This window comes from Neomonachus schauinslandi, chromosome 6 (assembly GCF_002201575.2).
Source record: "Neomonachus schauinslandi chromosome 6, ASM220157v2, whole genome shotgun sequence".
NCBI lineage: Eukaryota > Metazoa > Chordata > Mammalia > Carnivora > Phocidae > Neomonachus > Neomonachus schauinslandi.
Window position 1 is genome coordinate 124,303,160 of NC_058408.1, and position 17,615 is coordinate 124,320,774.

Here is a 17,615-nt window from a genome sequence, read left to right on the forward strand (position 1 = left end):
AACCTGTACATACTCATTGTAAACAACACCAAAGATACAGATAAACAAAGGAAGGGCACCGTGTGCAAGATACATATGTATGCACATGCACGTTCTACAAGTAGTGGGAGCATGTTCTGCACACTGCCTATAATGTGCTGTAATCAGAAATTGAGGCTTTTTTTTTTGTTTTTCTCGTCATGCAAGTAGCATATGCTTATTCTAGAAGATTTGGAGATCATTATATAGAAGGAGGAAGAAAAAAGTAATCCTGTAATCTTACTACCTAGAGATAACCACTGTTAAAACATGTTGGAAAGTTTTCTTCTGGTATTTTACTAAAAAAAATTTTTAGTGGTGTTTTGTTGGTGCCAAAATAATTTCTAATGCAGAGCATCTGGGAGAGGCCTGCTCTTGGTATGGTCACTCCCGAAGTCCCCAGTCCACACGGAAAGAGGAGTCTGAGGGCAGGCTAGGGAGCTGGGTTAGCGAGGATGTGGGCTGGGTGGTGGGTGGCTTGTGTGGGGCTTTGGGGGTCGGGGAGATGGTTGTAGTATTGGGGGCCAAGAACCAAAGGGCATGAGGAAGTGTCTCACCAAGTTCTTCCTCCTTTTCAGCCCCCGAAGCCCAGAGAGAGACTGTATTTGTGTGTGCCTCGTGTAACCAGACCTTGAGCAAGTGAGAAGAGGGGCTGGGGTCCAAAGTGGGCGTCGGTCCTTGGGGCCAGCAGGAGGCCTCACTTTCCTGTCCCTAGCAAATGTGGCCTGAACGCTCGGTAGGCTTCCCCTTCCTATCCTTGCTGTCTCCAGCTGGGGGGGTTCTGGAGCTGCTCCCCTCTCTTGCGGGTGGCTAGTAAGTGGCAGTTCTCAAAACCCAGAGGGAAGAGGAGCCCCTGGAGGGTCTGGCAGGTTTGCCCTCCTCTGCCCTGGGCTGAAATTAGTGGACTCAGAGCTGGGCAGGGAATATAAACTAGAGGGCAGTAGTGAGCTAGGCCTGGTCTCTGTAGGGATCTCTGAGCATCAGGGTGTCTCTCCACACCTCACAATTCTAGGAGACCACAGATCAGAGACTGGGAGAAGAGATTCTTCCTTTGCTGGTTCCTGGGCCAGCCCCTTGGCCTCTGAGAGCCTTCAGAAGGGCTTGGGCATGGCATGACCCAGCTCTGCTGCTTCAGGCATCAGCATCTCATTGTTTCTCCACCAGAGGGTGTGGCCAGAGCTAACAAGACCAAAAGTCCTAGATCAGGGTTGAAGCTTCCATGTTCTCCCAGAGGACGGCGTGTTTAGAAGGGCCTGTCAGAGTCCTTTAGTATTAAATGGAGCAAAACATAGGGAGCCCCAGCAGCTCAAAGGACATCAGGCTCACTTTGCAGAAACTTTGACTTGCAGAATCTCAGCCCACATATTACCCTGGTGACAGCCTCCCTGGGTAGATGCCAGGCATTCAGATCACTCTTACTCCTCCTGTTCAGAGCCACAGGCACCCCTCCTCTGGCCTAGAGCTGTGTTCCCCCTCCCTGGCCCCTTGTCCCATGGAGTGTGAGACAGGCGAGCAGAGTAGAGGTCCTGAAGCCCTTGACCCTTGGGGGCCTGGGAAATGTAGGATCTCTCCGGGCTGGGTCCTAGATTCTGGTGCTCTTCCTCAGCAGGACAGCCTAACTTAAGGGTTAAGGCCATGGAGGTCCCCATCCTCTCTTCAATAATTGTATGTTCATTCTGGACTCTTAGGGCACCAGTGTCTCTTCCTAAGCCTTGAGCGGGCTCAGGCACCCTTTCTCTCCCCTGGAGCTACCCTGCCTTTTTGAAGTATTTATTTATTTATTGCATGGTTCCTGGGAACATGTGGCACAAGGAGTGGGATGGAGACAATGGGGGGCTTCTCCTGCTCCAGGATAATTCCCTGGAGTCATGGGCTGGCGGGGACCCAGGACCCATAGGAGGCTGAGCAGGGATCCGAGGAGGCAGGCTGGGGAGACAAGGCCATCCTGGGCCAGCTTTCTGGGGCTAGTTAGGGCTCAGCAGCCAGGGGCCCGCAACAGGCCAGGGAGGTGCAAGTCCCTGGGGAACCAGGCAGGCCTCGGGCTCCTTTGTTAAGAGATGAGAGTTAAGTACCCTGTGCTTTATTTACACTGGAGAGGAATGAAAAGGATCTCTGTGTATATGGAGAATTGTCAATAAAAAGGCCCTCAAGCTTCTGACCTTTTCGTCCTGGTCCTTGCGCTAACCCTCTCTCTGAGGCTGGAGAGCCAGAGTCACCCTGTGCTGGCTGAGTTTGCAGGCCTGCGCTGTGTCTGCAGGACAGGGCTGGAGGGGGCATGGAGGCTGCTGTCGTCGGCGGGGTGGGGGGGTAGGGTGGGGGGTGGAGAGAGGAAAGCTGTGCCTCGTGCGGGTGGGGCTCAGCGCATGTTTGTCAGATTGACTCGAGACTCCCATCTTGTGACCGAATTGTGAGCAGTTGGGGTTAGGACCAGGACTTGTCAAACACTAAACAATGCAGGCTTTAGAACGGAAGGATTTTAGCTAATCCTTCTTAGAAAGCAAAAAAGGATTGGCCCTCGGGAGGCTGAAGGCAGCTGGAAGAGGATTGGCTGTGAGATGGGACAGATAAGCGGTTCTCTGAAAGCAGGGTTTGTGGGGTGTATACTGGGTGCCAGGCACAGTGGTGAGGGCTTTACACACGTCATTTTATGTAATCCTTATGATGGTCCTCTGAGGTAGGCACTGTTCTCCCCATTTTATAGGTAAGGACATTGAGGCCAAAGGAAGTTGACCAGCGGCAGTGAAAGGTTTGGCATGGCACTTTGCAGACCAGAGCTGGCTATGAGCCGTGTCTTCCAGATGGAGGCCCATGGCAGTGAAGACGGCAGGAGAGACCCTGCGTCAGAGCTGAGGTTAGGTTGCAGCCATGTTCTCATGGCTCCATGCATGCACAGCTCACAGAGGCCATGGCCTGGTCCAGGATGGGATTCTGCCTAGCTCGGGAACTTCCCCTAGTAAGGGGGAGCCCCAGCAGCTCCGAGGGGCCTCGAGAGGCAGGGGAGCAGCCAGGACCTTTTCCTGGCAGTTTTTACAGAAGACTGTGTTCACTTTAAAAAGTAGCAGAGTGGCCTCAGCAGCCGGGGTCCAGAGGAGCAGTAAAGGTGGCGGGGGAGGGGGACAGCAGTGATGGCACAGGCCCAGGGCAGAGGCAGCCGGGGCTGCGCTTGCGCTGTCGTGGGTGGCGTGTGTCATGGGTAGCTCAGCTGGAAGGCTGCTCAGAGATCATCCCGGCCGGCGCCTCACTCCAGGGGGGACACCACATCTGTTTAAAGAGGCGTGTTCCCCACGGCGTGAGAGGATGGGCCTTCCTCAGCAGGAGCGGCCTGTGTTAGCCAGGGAGAGTCTGCGGGCAGTAAGAAGTAGGCAGCGCTGTGGCCGGCCCCACACTTGGCCAACCTCTCCCGTCAGCGTAGCCGCGCTGAAGCGAGTTTCCACAGGGGCATTGCCCCCAGGCCTTTCTGTGCTGCTTTTCTCTGTAAAATGGGAGTAATAGCGCTGTCTCCCTTAGAGGGCTGCCATGAGGAGTAAGCGAGACCATCCACTCGAGGCATGGAGCACGGTGCCTGGAGCACAGGAAGTGCTCCCCAAAGGCCAACCTGTTACTGCCATCCCGGCACTCTTAGGGACAAGACAGCTCTGTCCTGGATGGCTTAGAACAGTGTTTGTTTTTTGTTTGTTGTTTTTTTAAACCAGAGACTCATCTTAGACTATTGCTCAGGAAAGCATCTGAGGCCAAAGTGTAGTTTGAAAAAGCAGAGACGATATTATTTTCGGAAAACAAAAACGATGCGTAGTGTTGGTGAAGTAGTCTGTACCACGCATAGCCTTTGGAACATGGGATTTTGGGGCTTGGGAAACTTGGGTTTTATCATCGGGTCTTGGCTGGGTCTTCCCACCGAAGGGAAGCCAGGGGGCCACCTCCTTGTCCCTTTACATCGTGTGTGAGGGCCTCAGTGAGAGCAGGCCGGGGAGGGACAACTTGCAAGTGCAGGTTGCAGTGGGAAAATGAAGCCACGGCAGTTGGGTTATGTCTTGCAGCTGGCTGGGGTCCACAGTGTGGAGAGGACTGAATGCGAGGTGGCCTGGAGGACAGACTCTTCATAGTAGAATTGGATGCCTGGTTTAAAAGATGCCCCCAGTTTGCTCTCAGGCACCCATTGGGAGGAATAGTAGCCGGGTTTTGCTCCAGCTCTGGTACCCACTGGGGCAGACTTGGGACGGGCAGCCAGCTCCCACAGTCTGGCTTGAGTTGAGGGTTCTGTTGATCTTTTTGAGGTTTGGTAGGGATGGGGAGCAATCTGTGGTGAGCCCTGGCAGACTTTGCACTGGTCCTGGTTTCTGGGGTCTTCAGGATTTGTAGTCGTTGATCTCCTGGCCCTCAGGGCTCAAGCCCAACAAAGCTCCATTTTCATGCCCTGTCTCCATGGAACCTTCGAGGTACCCCTTTTGAGAGGCCATGGCTCCAGCGTCTATCTTATAGCTGGTGGCTGGCTCTAAGACCATGATAACACCTACTTTTGTTTTATTTTATTTCATATCTTGGATGTTATTTTATTTTATTACTTTTTAAAAAAGATTTTGTCAGAAAGAGCATGAGCAGGGAGAGCTGCAGGCAGAGGGAGAAGCAGGCCCCATGCTCAGCAAGGAGCCCAGTGCGGAACTCCATCCCAGGACCCTGGGATCATGACCTGAGCCGAAGGTAGATGCTTAATTGACTGAGCCACTGAGCCACCCAGGCGTCCCAACACCTACATTTATTGAGCACTGTGCCAGGCAACATGCTGAGCGTGTCATTTAAACCTCATGACAATCCCAAAAGCTAGGTTCTGTTATTAACTCCATTTAACTGATGAGTAAAATGAAGGCCTGGAGAGGTTACGTAACATGCCTGAGGTCAGGCAGCTAGTAAGCCATGGAGGCAGGCTGTGAATTGTGCCAGGGGTGCTTGTAGAGGCCTTATCAGAGAAACTTTGGGTGAACATACAATCCTGGCTGTCACCCTCCCCCCTGTTCTGCCTTGCCCCCACTAGCTCCAGGATCTTCTGAGCCACTGAGCTAATAGGAGGGGCCTGCCCATCCCGAGCCCTAGCAAAGTGGGTTCAGCCTCCAGAGGAACAGAGGCAGCCTTGTGGCAGGAGCTCCCCCCACCAGTACCACCTCCCTTGTTTGGGTCTGTTTCAGCACCCTAGAGCAGCACATTCCATTCTCTGGCACAGCTGGGGGTTGGGGATTCCGGATTCCCCAGGCTGCCTGCTTTCTTCAGGGCCCCAGCAGAGCCTGCTGTCTGGGCTGGGGTACTGGGTCCCAGCCACATACATTCCAGCAGCAACCACCCCCCACGTTGGATTTCCCAAGGAGTGAACTTTAGCCAGGATTACAGCCAACTAAACAGTTGTGGGTTGTGAGCTTCCTTTGTGGGGCTCAAGAGCCTGGATGCTGATGGGGCTGAGAGGGGAGGAGGGGGTCAGGGGTGGGCTGCTTTGGGGCAGGAGAAAAGCCGCATTCTGAGGTTGGCTCCCCTGCTGCTGACAGGGCCCTTGGTGTGGGCTCTGAGCAGGGCTCCCAGAATTCTTCCTGCGAGGCAGGGTGGCAGATAGTCTGTCTCCCTCCGCCATCTTGGCTTTGTCCCCTGCAGGCAGTAGTATAGTGGTTAAGAGCCCGGGGTCAAATTCTGGTACCACTCTTACGTACAAGCTGTGTGTCCTTCAATAAGCTCATTAACCTCTCTGAACCTCAGCCTCCTCATCGTTAAAAAGGGCTGTTGGCAGGCTTAAATTAGAATACCAGAGTGAGGGGCGCCTGGGTAGCTCAGTTGGTTGAGTATCCAGCTCAGGTCATGATCTCAGGGTCGTGAGATTGAGCCCCACATCGGGCTCTACACTCAGCACAGGGTCTGCTTGAGGATTCTCTCTCCCTCTGCCCCTCCCCTCTCATATGGGTGTGCTTGCTCACTCTCTACCCCCCCCCCCAGTAAAATAAATAAACAAAATCTTTAAAAAGAAAAAAATAAGAATACTAGCCAGAGTGCTTGGAGTAGTGCCTGCCACCCAGCATGAGCTTGATATTTATTCTAGTATTATATGTCTTCTCCTCTCTGTTAGCTTACATACTCTCCGGGGGTGTATTTTCTGAAGTAAAATGCTAAATGTAGGTTCTATCTTGAAAGTAACAACTCTGGGTTTTAGGTGAGATGTTCCTGTCTCTTCCCTACCTTCCTGCCAGTAGCGTTTCTTAGTTAACAAATCAGTTAGGAATGTACTGTTATGTGCAAGGCACCATGCTAGCCAGGTTAAGGCCTTAGGTTAGTAAAAATACTCATTACCATTTAATGAATATCTTCTAAATGCTGGGCACTGGTTCCAGGAACGTTTCATATGTTTCCCCACTGAACACTCAGCCACCCTGTGAAATAGACATTGTTACTCCATTTTATAGTTGGGCAGTGTTCCCAGTGTCACATGGTCACTAAGTCACAGTATTGGAACTCAAAACTGGGCTCTACTACCTCTTTTCACCTGATCCTGAGTATTTTTGTTTAAGATTTATTTATTTTTTAGATTGGGGGAGGGACAGAGACGGAGGGAGAGAAGCAGACTCCCAGCTGGGCGTGGAGCCCTATGCGGGGCTCAGTCTCATGACCATGAAATCATGAACTGAGCCGAAATGAAGAGTCAGATGCTTAACTGACTGAGCCACCCAGGCACCCCCTGATCTTGAGTATTTAGCAGCCCGCCCCAGATCTTTTCTGTTCTTTATCAGAACTCTGATTTTGTACCCAACTGAAACACCTGACTTCCTCTGCTCCCTTGCAACTAGGAGTGGCCATGTGACTTCGTTCTGGCCGGTGAGCTAAAAGTGGAAATCTACCAGGTGGGACTTTGTTGGGAAATTACTGTTTTCCTGATCAAAAGGGCCAGAGGCAGCTGACACGCTGTTTTTGCTCTCCTTCCCTGCCCTGCTGCCTGGACTGTGGTTAGAAGTTTGGAGGAGGGCGCACTGTAACCACGAGAACAGAAGCCACCCCCTGGTAGAGCTGGAAGACAGAATGAGTCTGGGACTTGGACCTCGTGCCTGGCTGTCTCCAGACCTCTGGTGTGGAGAAGCCCCACTGTTTCTTGGGGTTTCTGTCAGATGCATCGTTCCCCAAATGCTCGCTGGGCAGCACCAGCTGTCTGTCTCCAGACTGGCTGGGAGGGAGGGAGCGTGTTGTGACCGAAGGAAATGAAAGGTGGGCTCAGGCCTTGTGGGGGCTCCCCTGGTTTTGGGGAGGATTCTTCTTGGTCCCAGGAAGAGACTGCTAGGGGGATCTGACAGCAGATGTTGGGGACAGAGCCGACATATAGAGCAGAGCTTGACCCCTGTGTCGAAGGTGGCTGAGGACTGTCTTACTGGGGCTTCCCGGGATGCGCGAGGGGAGTCTCTCTCCCGCCTGCTCCATCTCCCTGGCTGCCAGCACCTGACAGAGGTCAGTATTGTGCTTCTGCCAGAAGTAGCTGGAGTCCTGTGTGTTCAGTGGAAAAATAATCCCTGGTCCTGGTTGACCATAGAAGTGTCCGTAAATATTTGGTTGGGGTAGGAGGCTGGGAGACAAGGGGCAGATTCAGGGAGCAGGTGGGCTGGGCAGGCTTTGGGTGAGGGTGGGCGGCGGTGGCTCCCTCAGAGTTGAGGAGAAACAAGCAGGCCTCTGCTGCTCCTGACCTGTGGTGAGGCCACCTGCGTGCCCAGGGAGGTGATTTATGGGCAGGCTGTCAGACCACCTGTTAGCTCGCACTGGCCCCAAAGCAGAATTTGGGCCCTTTGGCCTTTCTTGATTTTCTGTGGCAGCGTGCTTCTCGGAGAGCCCTGGAAGCCAAGTCCTCACAAGAGAACGTGGCTGCATTGTCTTGGAGGAACAGGAAGCCTTGACTGGACTTGGCAGCTGGACCCTCGCTGGTGAGGAAAGCTGCTCTGGGGGTGTCCCCAGACCCCTGCTCTGGGTACATCTGCCCTGTCCCTCAGCATCTGCTGACAAACCCCCGGGTCTCCTTCCTGGCACCACCCCTTCCAAATGCTGGACATTTGAGTGGCAGGAACCTGTTGCCTCCATTTCAGGCCTTCTCCCCTCCCTGCCCCATTCAGCTCCAGGTAGCAGCACCATCTGCTCTGAGCTCGCTGAAGAAGCCCTCAGTTACAATAGCTGCTTCCTTCCCGGTATGCAGGACCAAGACCCTTCCAGCCTGAGGTCATCTCAGCCCCTCACCCTTCTGCCTCAGCTGTTGGCTTATCTAGATCGAGGTTTTCTTTCCTTTTTTTTTTAAGATTTTATTTATTTATTTGGGAGAAAGTGAGTGAGAGCACAAGCCAGGGTGGGGTGGGGAGGCAGAGGGAGAGAGAGAAGCAGACTACCTGCCAAACCAAGCAGAGAGCCAGATGTGGGGCTCGATCCCAGGACCCTGGGATCAGGACCCGAGCAGAAGGCAGCCGCTTAACCGACTGAGCCACCCAGGTGCCCCTAGATCGAGGTTTTCAACCCAGGCTGCATACCACCCCAGGGAACATCTAGAAGATTCAGATTTCTGAGCCCCCTCCAGAGATTCCAATTTAATTGGTGTAGAGTGGGGCCCCTATTTTGGAAAAGCTCTGTAGATGATTTGAAGTTCTATGTGTTAAAATGCGGTTTCTGATACAGTAGGCCTAGTATGTGTTTCTGACCGGCTCCTGGGGGTGCTGCTCCTCTGGCCCCTGTGGCACAGGTCGACCCCATCCTTCCCTGCAGGTCGGGACCAGTGCCCAGGGCGGTCTGAGTGCCAAAGGGGTAGGAGTTGACACGTTTAGGCCCTTGGCTCTTCAGAGTAGTTCCCTGTGGCCCAGGCTTCTTGGGATCCGAGGAGCATGCAGTGTCAGGGACATGCTGCAGGACTGTGGGAGCCTTCTGACTGTGGGAGAAGGCTGGGGATCTCGGCGTCTCTCTCCCTCTTCAGGAACAAAGGGACGGTCGTCTCCATTCCTCACTGGGTGATGGGGATGAGAAGGGTGATCCTCACCCTGTGCTCTCAGGGGATCCTACAAGAACATGGGCATTGCAAGTATGTCTGTGTGGACAGGCCGTGGGTTAGGACAAGGGCCTCTTTCTAAAAGTCCCTTCTGAACCTCCCTCTGCCCACCTTTGGGGACCAGCTGACAAAGAAAGAACCTAGTCGAAACCAACTGTTGTTTTTTTGATTTAATTAAAAACTTAAAAACATTAGAAACCAAACCTTGCCTGCGTCAGATCTAGTACCTGTGGCCTTGCAGCGGTGGTGATAACTTATCATCAGGGTAACAGGGACATGCGGAGGCTGAGGGCCGAACCCCAAAAAGCAGCCTCTGGGAGGGGGTCTGGGCTGGGCTTCTCTCCAGTCTAGCAGGAAGGGAAAGGGTAAGAGATGGGGAAGGTGGGGAACTGTGGCTGGAGGGCACTGTGACCCTAATGCCTCTCCTCTGGGGGACTACGGTGACATGAGTGGTCAGTGGGGGTAGGGAACTGTCCCCCAAATAGCTCAGCCTAATACTGAGACTTTTCCTCTTCAAGGCAAGGCCTCACTACCAACAGCGGGGAGCTGACACCATGGTCTGCTTGGGAATCTGCCTCCTCAGGCTGCTCAGAGCCCCTCCACGCTTCCCTCGCTCTCTCCTCCACCTACTTTCCAAAACCCTGGGTTCCTTCCCAAATGAGAAAGCCTTGCTCCTAAGAGAAGAAGTCCCCAGAGACCCCAGAACCCCCCAGTTATGGACAGCTCAGGCTCCATGCCCATTCCTTAGGGCCTGTGCTGGTAACGACGCTGCATGAAACCACTTAGGCAGGGGCTGAGTCAGCCTGGGAGTAGGGGTGAGGCCAAGTGGGCAGGAAGAGAGAGTGCCCCAGGGGTGGGGAGAGGGCAAGGCACAGCTGGCTGCAGTGGGGCAGGGAGGAGCGCCCTTCAGTGGGGTTCAGCGGCCCCATAGAAGAAGGGGTAGTAGAGGGAGCAGGGGTAGGAGAACATGAATTTCACCGCGAACTTCATCTCCTTATTCTTCTTGTCCCAGCGGTAGACGGCCATAAGCAGCAGCTGTCCGTCCACTTGGCGGCCCATGAGCAGGAAGCTGCCGGTCAGGCTGTCCAGCTGTGGGCAGGGGCAGCTGGCGCCGCTCTTCATGTGCAGCACCAGCCTCTTGGTGTCCTTGCGCTTCAGGGGGCCTGGCTTGAGTAGCTGCTTCTTTTTCTGGGCTCCAATCAGCTTCCGGTCCCCATTCTCTATCTTGATCTCCTTGATGCGCATTTTAACCACTGTGTGTGTGTGCCGAGGGGGGAGACAGAGGGACAGGGTGAGAACGGGCAGGTTTGCTCAGGATGCTCTTGGGCCCCCAGTTGGTGCCTGGGCCTTGGGGTGGTAAGACTTCATGATCCCTGGGATCATGGGATCCAAATGGGATTTCTGGGGGGGTGGTGTGTGGGGGGGTGGTGTGTGTGTGTGTGTGTGTGTGTGTGTGTATAGCAGTGATAGGGTGGGCTGGTAAATGTTTGACAGCTGGCCCTGAGGAGGGGTTCTGCTCTGTGGCACGTGCTGGTTTCCGTGGGGGTGAATGCCCCCCCACCATGGCCCACCGCATCACAGAGCGCTGGGTTGAGCAGCATGCGCGCAACCAGCTCTTGCTGGTGTGAACACACCACTGTAATCTGTGTGAGACTGTACAGTATGGGTGGGAGTGTGCTGTTCGGTGCTGTGTGGTTCATGTAGGAGAGTATGTCTGTGGTGTGTCTGGAGGGTGGGGGTGGGGGAGGTGCTTGAAGGCCAGAGTGGGGTCAGGGTGACCAGCCAGGGCACACAAGGTGGCTGTAGAGAGCCTAGTACAGTTGGGGAGTCTGGAACTTGGGGGGGTCACTTAGGCTAGTCTCCCCCTTCTTCACGCCTCTGGATCCCCATCTCTGTGAGCAACCAGGGAGATACCAGAGAATGACTCTGTTCACCCAGGGAAGGAAATTGTTGTAAAATCTCTTTCTTTCAATCTCTCTCTTTCTCCCCTTACCCACTCTCTTTTTCTCTCTTGGACACACACACACACACACACGCCTTGCAATAGGAGTATTCTCTTTACACACACACACACACACACACACACGCCTTGCAATAGGAGTATTCTCTTTACACACACACACACACGCCTTGCAATAGGAGTATTCTCTTTACACACACACACACACACACACACACACACACGCCTTGCAATAGGAGTATTCTCTTTCCAAACAGACTAATGACATAAAAGACCAAAGTAAGGATTTCATTGCAATCTCTTTTTTACAAACAGGGAGGCTAAGACAAAACAGCAGCCAGCTTGGCAAAGGCCACATGCTGGCTCGTGTGGTCCTGACTAGACTTGGCTCACTGTCCCAGGAATGGAGAGGCTCCAGCATGAAGGCGTGGGACAAGTGACCGCAGCTCCCCTGGCCAGAGGTGCCTCGGGTACCATGCAGAGGTGCCCAGGGACAAGGGTGCTGCACTTCCATCCTGGGGCCCAGCTCTTTCCCTGACGCCCCCATCCATCTCCAGGCTTAGCTTGCTTCTCCCAAAGAGAATCCAGCCCTGGAGGCCCCTCTCTTGGCAGGTGCCGAGGGAGGGCTGCAGGAGCCTTGGCCAGGGGTTGGTTTTGGAGCCCATGGACCATGGCCTTGAGGGGCTTCTGAAGCCCCTGGGATGACCTGCAAAATGAGGTGCATTTCTTTGGCCAGACGGTTCATGGTCATGATCAGATTCTAAAAGGAACCCATGATGCAAAAACTGTTAGTATTCACTATGATGGTTGTGGACATGGGTGTTTGTTGTCTGTGTGTTTGTGTGTGTCAGGGAGGAGAGGAATTGGGGCAGTGGCCATGTGGACTTCACACTCACCGAAGTCGCTGGAACACATCTGCTCCATGAGGCCGTCGGCACTGTGCTCCATCTCACACTGGGCACAGATCTTGGTCACTGAAGAGAGAAGCAGGGGTGGGGTCTGATGAGGGGAGGCTGATGAGGGCATCGGAGTCCGAAAAGCCACTCAAGAGTACGGGCTTACCCCACTGAGGAGCCACCTCCCCCTGCTAAGCCTCCACTCTCATCAGGAAATGGGATGATGATAACGGTGCTCACTGAGTAGTTGTGAGGTTCCAAAAGAGACAAGGTTGCACGGGGACAAAAGTGCCCCCGTGGGCACAATTGCTCCATGACCCTGGCAACTGCCACCATGATGTGCGTTGTCGTCTTCTAAACTTTGTTTCATTTAGTCCTCAGCCTATGAAGTAGGTATTATTAAAAGAAAACTGAGGCCCAGAGTGGTACCCAGGTCTGCAGTACTATTGTGAACTGAGCTTAGAACTCAGGATTTGTGACTCCCAGGCTAGTGCTGGGATGGGGGTATCTGCAGGGTCTTCCTAGGCACACAGGGTCCCGGCAGGTGGCAGGGTAGGGACTGTGGTAAACTGAAGAGCATCAGCCTCTAAGGTGGGCAGCTTGACATTGCCAGAACTTTTGGTTTTTCAAGGGAAGCCCAAACTCTTAATTTTTATATGAAATATTCTCAGTTTTATTGTTAGCCACACAAACACTTCAGGCTGCCTCTGGTTCTCAGGCCACCACACAGCACCTGCGCTCTGTCCTATATCTCTGCCTCCGGGTGGGCGCCCCCATCACAGGGGAAAGCGGGCTTCAGAGAGGGCAGAGCCTGGTGGGATTCCGAGCCCGAGCCCAGGACTTCTTGCCTTCCAGGCTGTTAATACGTGGCTTCCAAGAAAACCAGAAAAAGAACCATGCCTGGATCCCTGCTAGGGACTGCACTGTCTCTGCTTGAGCTGGCTCTCTCCCCTGCTTCCTGGTCCCATTTCCAACCCAAGAACACTCCCCAGTCACAGGACCCCAACCCAACTGACTCTCAGGAGGGACATGGGGGTGTAGGACCAAGGGCTGTGTGGATGAAGTTAGACCTGGGGGGGTGGGTGGGTAGTGTGTGGTGGAGTCCAGTTGCTTTTTGGGGGTCCGGTCAGATGGGAAAATGGGAAAGCAGCGCTGCCCCTCGGGGGAGTCCCAGCATCAGGGGCTCCTTAGACTCTTGAATCAACTGCCCAGACAAAACCTTTCTCAGTGCCACTTTTTATTCTCCTGTCTGGTGCCCAGCTCAGGCTTACTCTGTTTGCAAGGAGTTTGGCATTTGGGGGTGGGGGGTGCACAGTGAAGGGAGGCTGAGACCGAGGAGGAATTAGGGGTAATGGGTCTCGGGGTGGGTGGGAGGTGGCACTGAGGATCTCACAGGTTTCTGGAACCTGAGCTCACTTCCTATGTTACTTACGGAAAAACTGAGGCTCAAAGTTAAGCAACTCCCTAAGGGCTCCTTTTCAGTGGCAGAGCCTGGCAATCTGCTCTTTCTTCTGCACTGAGCTTTACCCGAAGGTCTCCCAATCTGGGGGGATTGGGGAAGCGAGTGGGAGAATTTAGGGTTCCTAGGTACAGAAAATGGGGTGTGTGTGTGTATAGGTAGGCTGGAAGGCTGGGGTCGGGGGGGGGAGTTGCAATTCCCGGGGCATGCAGGGCTGAGCAAAGGCTGTGTGTGTGTGCACGTGTGTGTAAGGGGGTGGCACCTCCGGGGGCCTCGCTGGCACCCGGGGCGTCGGAGCGCGCGGGGCGGCGGCGGAGCTACCTGGAGGCGCGGTGGCAGGCAGGTGTCCGAACTGCATAGTGATGCAGAGGTCGTTGTCCAGAGGGAACTTGTGGCAGTGCAGCATCTCGGGCCAGGGGAAGCCGTAGGCCTCCATGAGCGGCGCGCAGCCAGCGCGCACGGCCTCGCACAGCGAGCGGCACGGGTAGATGGGCCGGTCGAGGCAGACGGGCGCGAAGAGAGAGCAGAGAAAGACCTGCGTGTCCGAGTGGCAGCGCTTGGCCAGCAGCGGCAGCCAGCTGCTCGCCTGCTGCTTCACCTCGGCCAGGCTCTCGTGCTCCAGCAGGTTGGGCAGCCGCATGCGCTTGTAGCCCACGGTGTGGCAGAGCGGCAGGTCGGCGGGGATGTCGAGGCACTGCGGCGGCTTGGAGTACGCGCGCCCGTGCAGCGGCTCCGCCTGCCAGCCGTAGTAGTCGTAGTCCTGGGCGCGCGCCGGCGCGCCTTGCAGCGCCCCCAGCAGCAGCGCCAGCGCGGCCGCCCGCGCGCCCCCCGCCGCCGCCTGCATTGTGCGCGGCGTCCCCAGCTGCCCGGAGTGCGCCCGCCGCCCCGCCGCTCCCCTGCAGCCGCCGCCACCGCCGAGGTGGCCCGAGTGGTGGCAGCCTTCGCTCCGCTCCCGGGCGCACCGAGTGATCCTGGCACCTCCCACCTCAGGGCTCCGGCCCCGGCCTCACCGCGCGCCCCAGCCAATCTCCAGCCGCCCGCCCCCCCCCCCCCCCGGGCCCCGCCCACCCCCGCGCGGGGCGGGCGCGCCCCCCCCCCGCCCGCGGGCCCAGGCGGGGAGGCGAGGTGGAGCCCCCCTCGGCCCCTCCCGTCAGCTCCCGCGCGTCCTGACCCGGCTCGTGCGCCCCTCTCCCGTGCACCAGCTGCCCTGCCTCAGCGCCGGGCTCGCCTTGAGCCTCTCCCAGGGGCTCCCTCACCTCCCTGGGCATTTCCTCGCTGATCGCCTTCTCCACCCTTCCTCCTTATCTCCCTCCGCCACAGCCTCTCCTGTTCCTTTTCTCACTCACTTCACTTGCTTATCTGCCCGTCTCGGCCTTTCCCCCTCCGCTCTGCTTTCTCTTTCCTGACACCTTGATTCTCCCTTCTCCTGGCAGGAGGCTCCTGGCTGCCCACCCCCTCTGTTCCAGGAGGGCAGTTCTTCACCTGTCCGTCCTCAAGCATGTGTTTGAGCTCCTGCCTGGTGCCGGGCATTGTGCTGCTGGCTGCTGGGGGAATCAGAGATGGATCTGACCCAGGACACCCCACCTCCAGGGACACTGTAGCCTAGTGGGGGCGAAGGTAATCATAACTGCCATTCAGTGAGCTCTAAGTGCCGTAGACACTGCGCAGCGCTTCACGGCCGTCTCACCGGTTATTTCTATTGATAGCTAATACTTCTTGGGTACTTACTGTGTCTGTTCTAAGCACATTGCATAAGTTACCCCATTTAATTCTCACAGTAATGGTATAATAAGGCGAGTGGGTACTGTTATTATCTTCACTTTACAGATAAAGGTACCCAGGCAAAGAGAAGTTAAGTGAGGATAAGGGGCCAGGACTTGACCCTTGGTGGTCTGGTTCCAGAGTCAGAACCCGGGTGACACCGGGAGGTCTGGATTCTGAGTCTGCAGGCTGGCTGGCTTTGGGGGCCTTCAGGTGAAGTAACTGGCCCTCAGTCACACACTAATGGGTGAGGGAGCCAGGATTTGAATCCAGGTCTGGACTCCAAAGGCCAGGGCTTAACTACTTTGCCCTAAGATAAATTCCAGCCCAGGCCAGGAAAGGATGCAGGAGGAGGAAGGAATTGAGGATATCCAGGTTTGGGATGGAACCCCATGTTTGGGGTCTTTTCCTTCTGTCTGGGCCCTGCCCTCTATTGGCTTTCCTATGGGAGGAGCTTTGGAGAAATGCTTGAGGGTGGGAGAACTTCTTGAGAGCCTGACCTGAGACCTGACCTCCCTAGTCTTTGGTGTGGAGGTCCGCTGGGAAGGTGTCTTGCAGGAGGGCTTGGGGCACTCTGGGGGCTGGATCTGCACTTGACCCCCTCCACTTCTGCTCTTACCTCTCCTACCCCCTATCCTCCTGAAAATTTCCAAGGCTCCTGTCTTCCCATGATCTGTCCTTGCAGTAGTAGTGGAGAGTGGGGAGGGGCCGCTCTTCTTAATATTCAGCAGACACACACGAAGCACCTACTGTGTACAAGGTGTGGGGTGTGGTGTACACACCACAGGTAGGGATCCAGAAATGCAGAAGACATAGTCCCTGCTTCATCTGATCTAGTGTGAGAAAAAGACAAAAGGCAGGGCAGAGGGCACAGAAGGACATTCAGCAGATAGAGCCCAGGATGGGTTCAGGCGAAAGAGCACAAAGAGGTTCTGTGGATGACCCGCCAGAAGGTAAAAGACCCCTCCCTGTCGGCCCAGGCAGCGGAGTGTAGTAATGGTGCAAGAGCTTAGACTTTGCAGGCAAAAAGAGCCAGTTTGAAGTCCAAGTGCATACTCACTGAGTGACCTTGGGCAAGTACTTAGCCATTCCAACCATCCATTGTCTTGTTTGTAAAGTGGAACACTCTCAACAGTTACTGTGAGGGGCAAACCAAAAAATTCATGGAAAGAAAGCCCCCTGCACAGTGCCAGCACATAATAGGCACCTAGGAATGGAAGATCTCTAAGGGATGTATGCCTTCAGGGTGAAAATGTGATGTGTGTTCTGCAGGCTCCCTTGGATACCTTGGCCCTGGCTCTGGTTTGGGACCCTGAGCAGTAATTCTGTTCCCTGTGCTCCAGCTGATCCTTATCCCCGCTTTAGGCTTGGCAGGGCTTCTGCACCCCCCGGGGGGACATGTGGTCTTGGGCACTGGCAGGGGGCGTTGGCGCTCCCCAGGTGATGTGCAAGGCGCTGGCTCCCTCGGCAGCTGGTGGCCTCTGCTGGTCTTGGCGGCCCAGTGCCTGGCCCGGACAGCAGGAGGCATTGTTCCTGCTCCTGGTTATGTAAGAACCGCACACGGGAAGAGCCAGGTGAGTCATACCTGGCAGCTCCAGGGGCTGCAAAGGGCAGAGGCGCCAGGCTGGAAGCCATCTGGAAGAGGATAGGCCGTCTATACCTGACAACTTTGCCTTGGGGACCCCCAAGGCTCCCTGACACGGTGAGGTTAAGGAGGGAAGGCCTTCACAGGAATGCAGCCCAGGTGGGGTCTGTGCCATGGGGCAGTCATTCAGGAAGATCTGCTGCGGCCGGGTCAGTGGGTGACCTTGGCTCTGTGGCCCGAGCGAGCAGGGAGGAGGCTGCACTAATGTGCTGCCTCTTCCCGATGAGGCTGTTCCAGGACCTAGGCAGCTGTGTGGAACACCTGGCAAGCTGGGCATTTGTCCATCCTGGAGCTTCTGCGGTCTGTCCAGGTGCACATTGCCCCCAGCTGATGGAAAGGACCGTTTGTTAAAAAAAAAATAAATGTGTATTTGTGGTTTGTTGTGAGCAAAGTTCTATATAGATACCTCTTAGATCAACCTTGGTAGTTATGTTATCAAATCCTACATTTTTTCTGCCTTTTTATTGCCTGCTTTAGTGATTCTCTAAGTGTGGTCAGCGTTCTCCTGAGGGTCCCCAAGTCCTTTTCAGGGAGTCTACAAGGTCAAAATTGCATGCAATTCAAAGATTCACTCTAAGTACAAGATAGATCAATGGATCTTAAGGTAACAGAGTAAGAAAAGTTTATGGGTACGGATTCAGGTTCTGCATTACAACCAACATTTATGGAATGGCCACAAGGCAATTTTTTAGTAGTATCAAAGAAGAATATCTACAGTGTCTGAAAAGGCTGTTAAAATATTCTCTTTTGCAGCTACATTTCTGTGTGAGGCCAAATTTTCTTCATATACTGCGACCAAAACAACATGTAACAACAGATTGAGTGCAGAAGGAGGTATGAAAATC

The 17,615-nt window shown here is 54.8% G+C and overlaps 2 protein-coding genes across 8 annotated transcripts in view; one reads left to right on the forward strand and one right to left on the reverse strand.

Annotated features, from left to right (window-relative positions):
* ZFYVE27 (zinc finger FYVE-type containing 27) overlaps nucleotides 1–17,615 on the forward strand; it is an 81,297-nt gene that overhangs the window by 19,704 nt on the left and 43,978 nt on the right. For 6 of the 7 annotated variants that reach the window (XM_044916117.1, XM_021699770.1, XM_044916119.1 and 3 more), the window contains one exon: nucleotides 597–2,158. The exons of the other annotated variant lie outside the window; for it this stretch is intronic. In XM_044916117.1, the coding sequence (XP_044772052.1) occupies nucleotides 597–661 (65 nt within the window). In that variant the 3' untranslated portion in view covers nucleotides 662–2,158. Of the gene's footprint in view, nucleotides 1–596; nucleotides 2,159–17,615 lie in introns of those variants that run through there. 7 annotated transcript variants of the gene reach the window in all.
* Nucleotides 9,847–14,208, reverse strand: SFRP5 (secreted frizzled related protein 5). The gene is made up of 3 exons (XM_021699772.1): nucleotides 13,686–14,208; nucleotides 11,906–11,983; nucleotides 9,847–10,302 (listed from the first exon to the last, which is right to left on the reverse strand). The coding sequence occupies exons 1-3, from the start codon at nucleotides 14,206–14,208 to the stop codon at nucleotides 9,956–9,958; spliced, it is 948 nt and encodes a 315-aa protein (XP_021555447.1). The 3' UTR covers nucleotides 9,847–9,955.

What these genes read in the sequence shown, in the direction of transcription:
- SFRP5 (XM_021699772.1), bottom strand. Translation starts at nt 14,208, where the DNA reads ATGCAGGCGGCGGCGGGGGGCGCGCGGGCGGCCGCGCTGGCGCTGCTG. An exon ending in GCCTGCCACCGCGCCTCCAG is followed by an intron (nt 11,984 to 13,685) that starts GTAGCTCCGCCG and finishes TTCTCTCTTCAG; the next exon opens with TGACCAAGATCTGTGCCCAG. An exon ending in GATGTGTTCCAGCGACTTCG is followed by an intron (nt 10,303 to 11,905) that starts GTGAGTGTGAAG and finishes ACACACACACAG; the next exon opens with TGGTTAAAATGCGCATCAAG.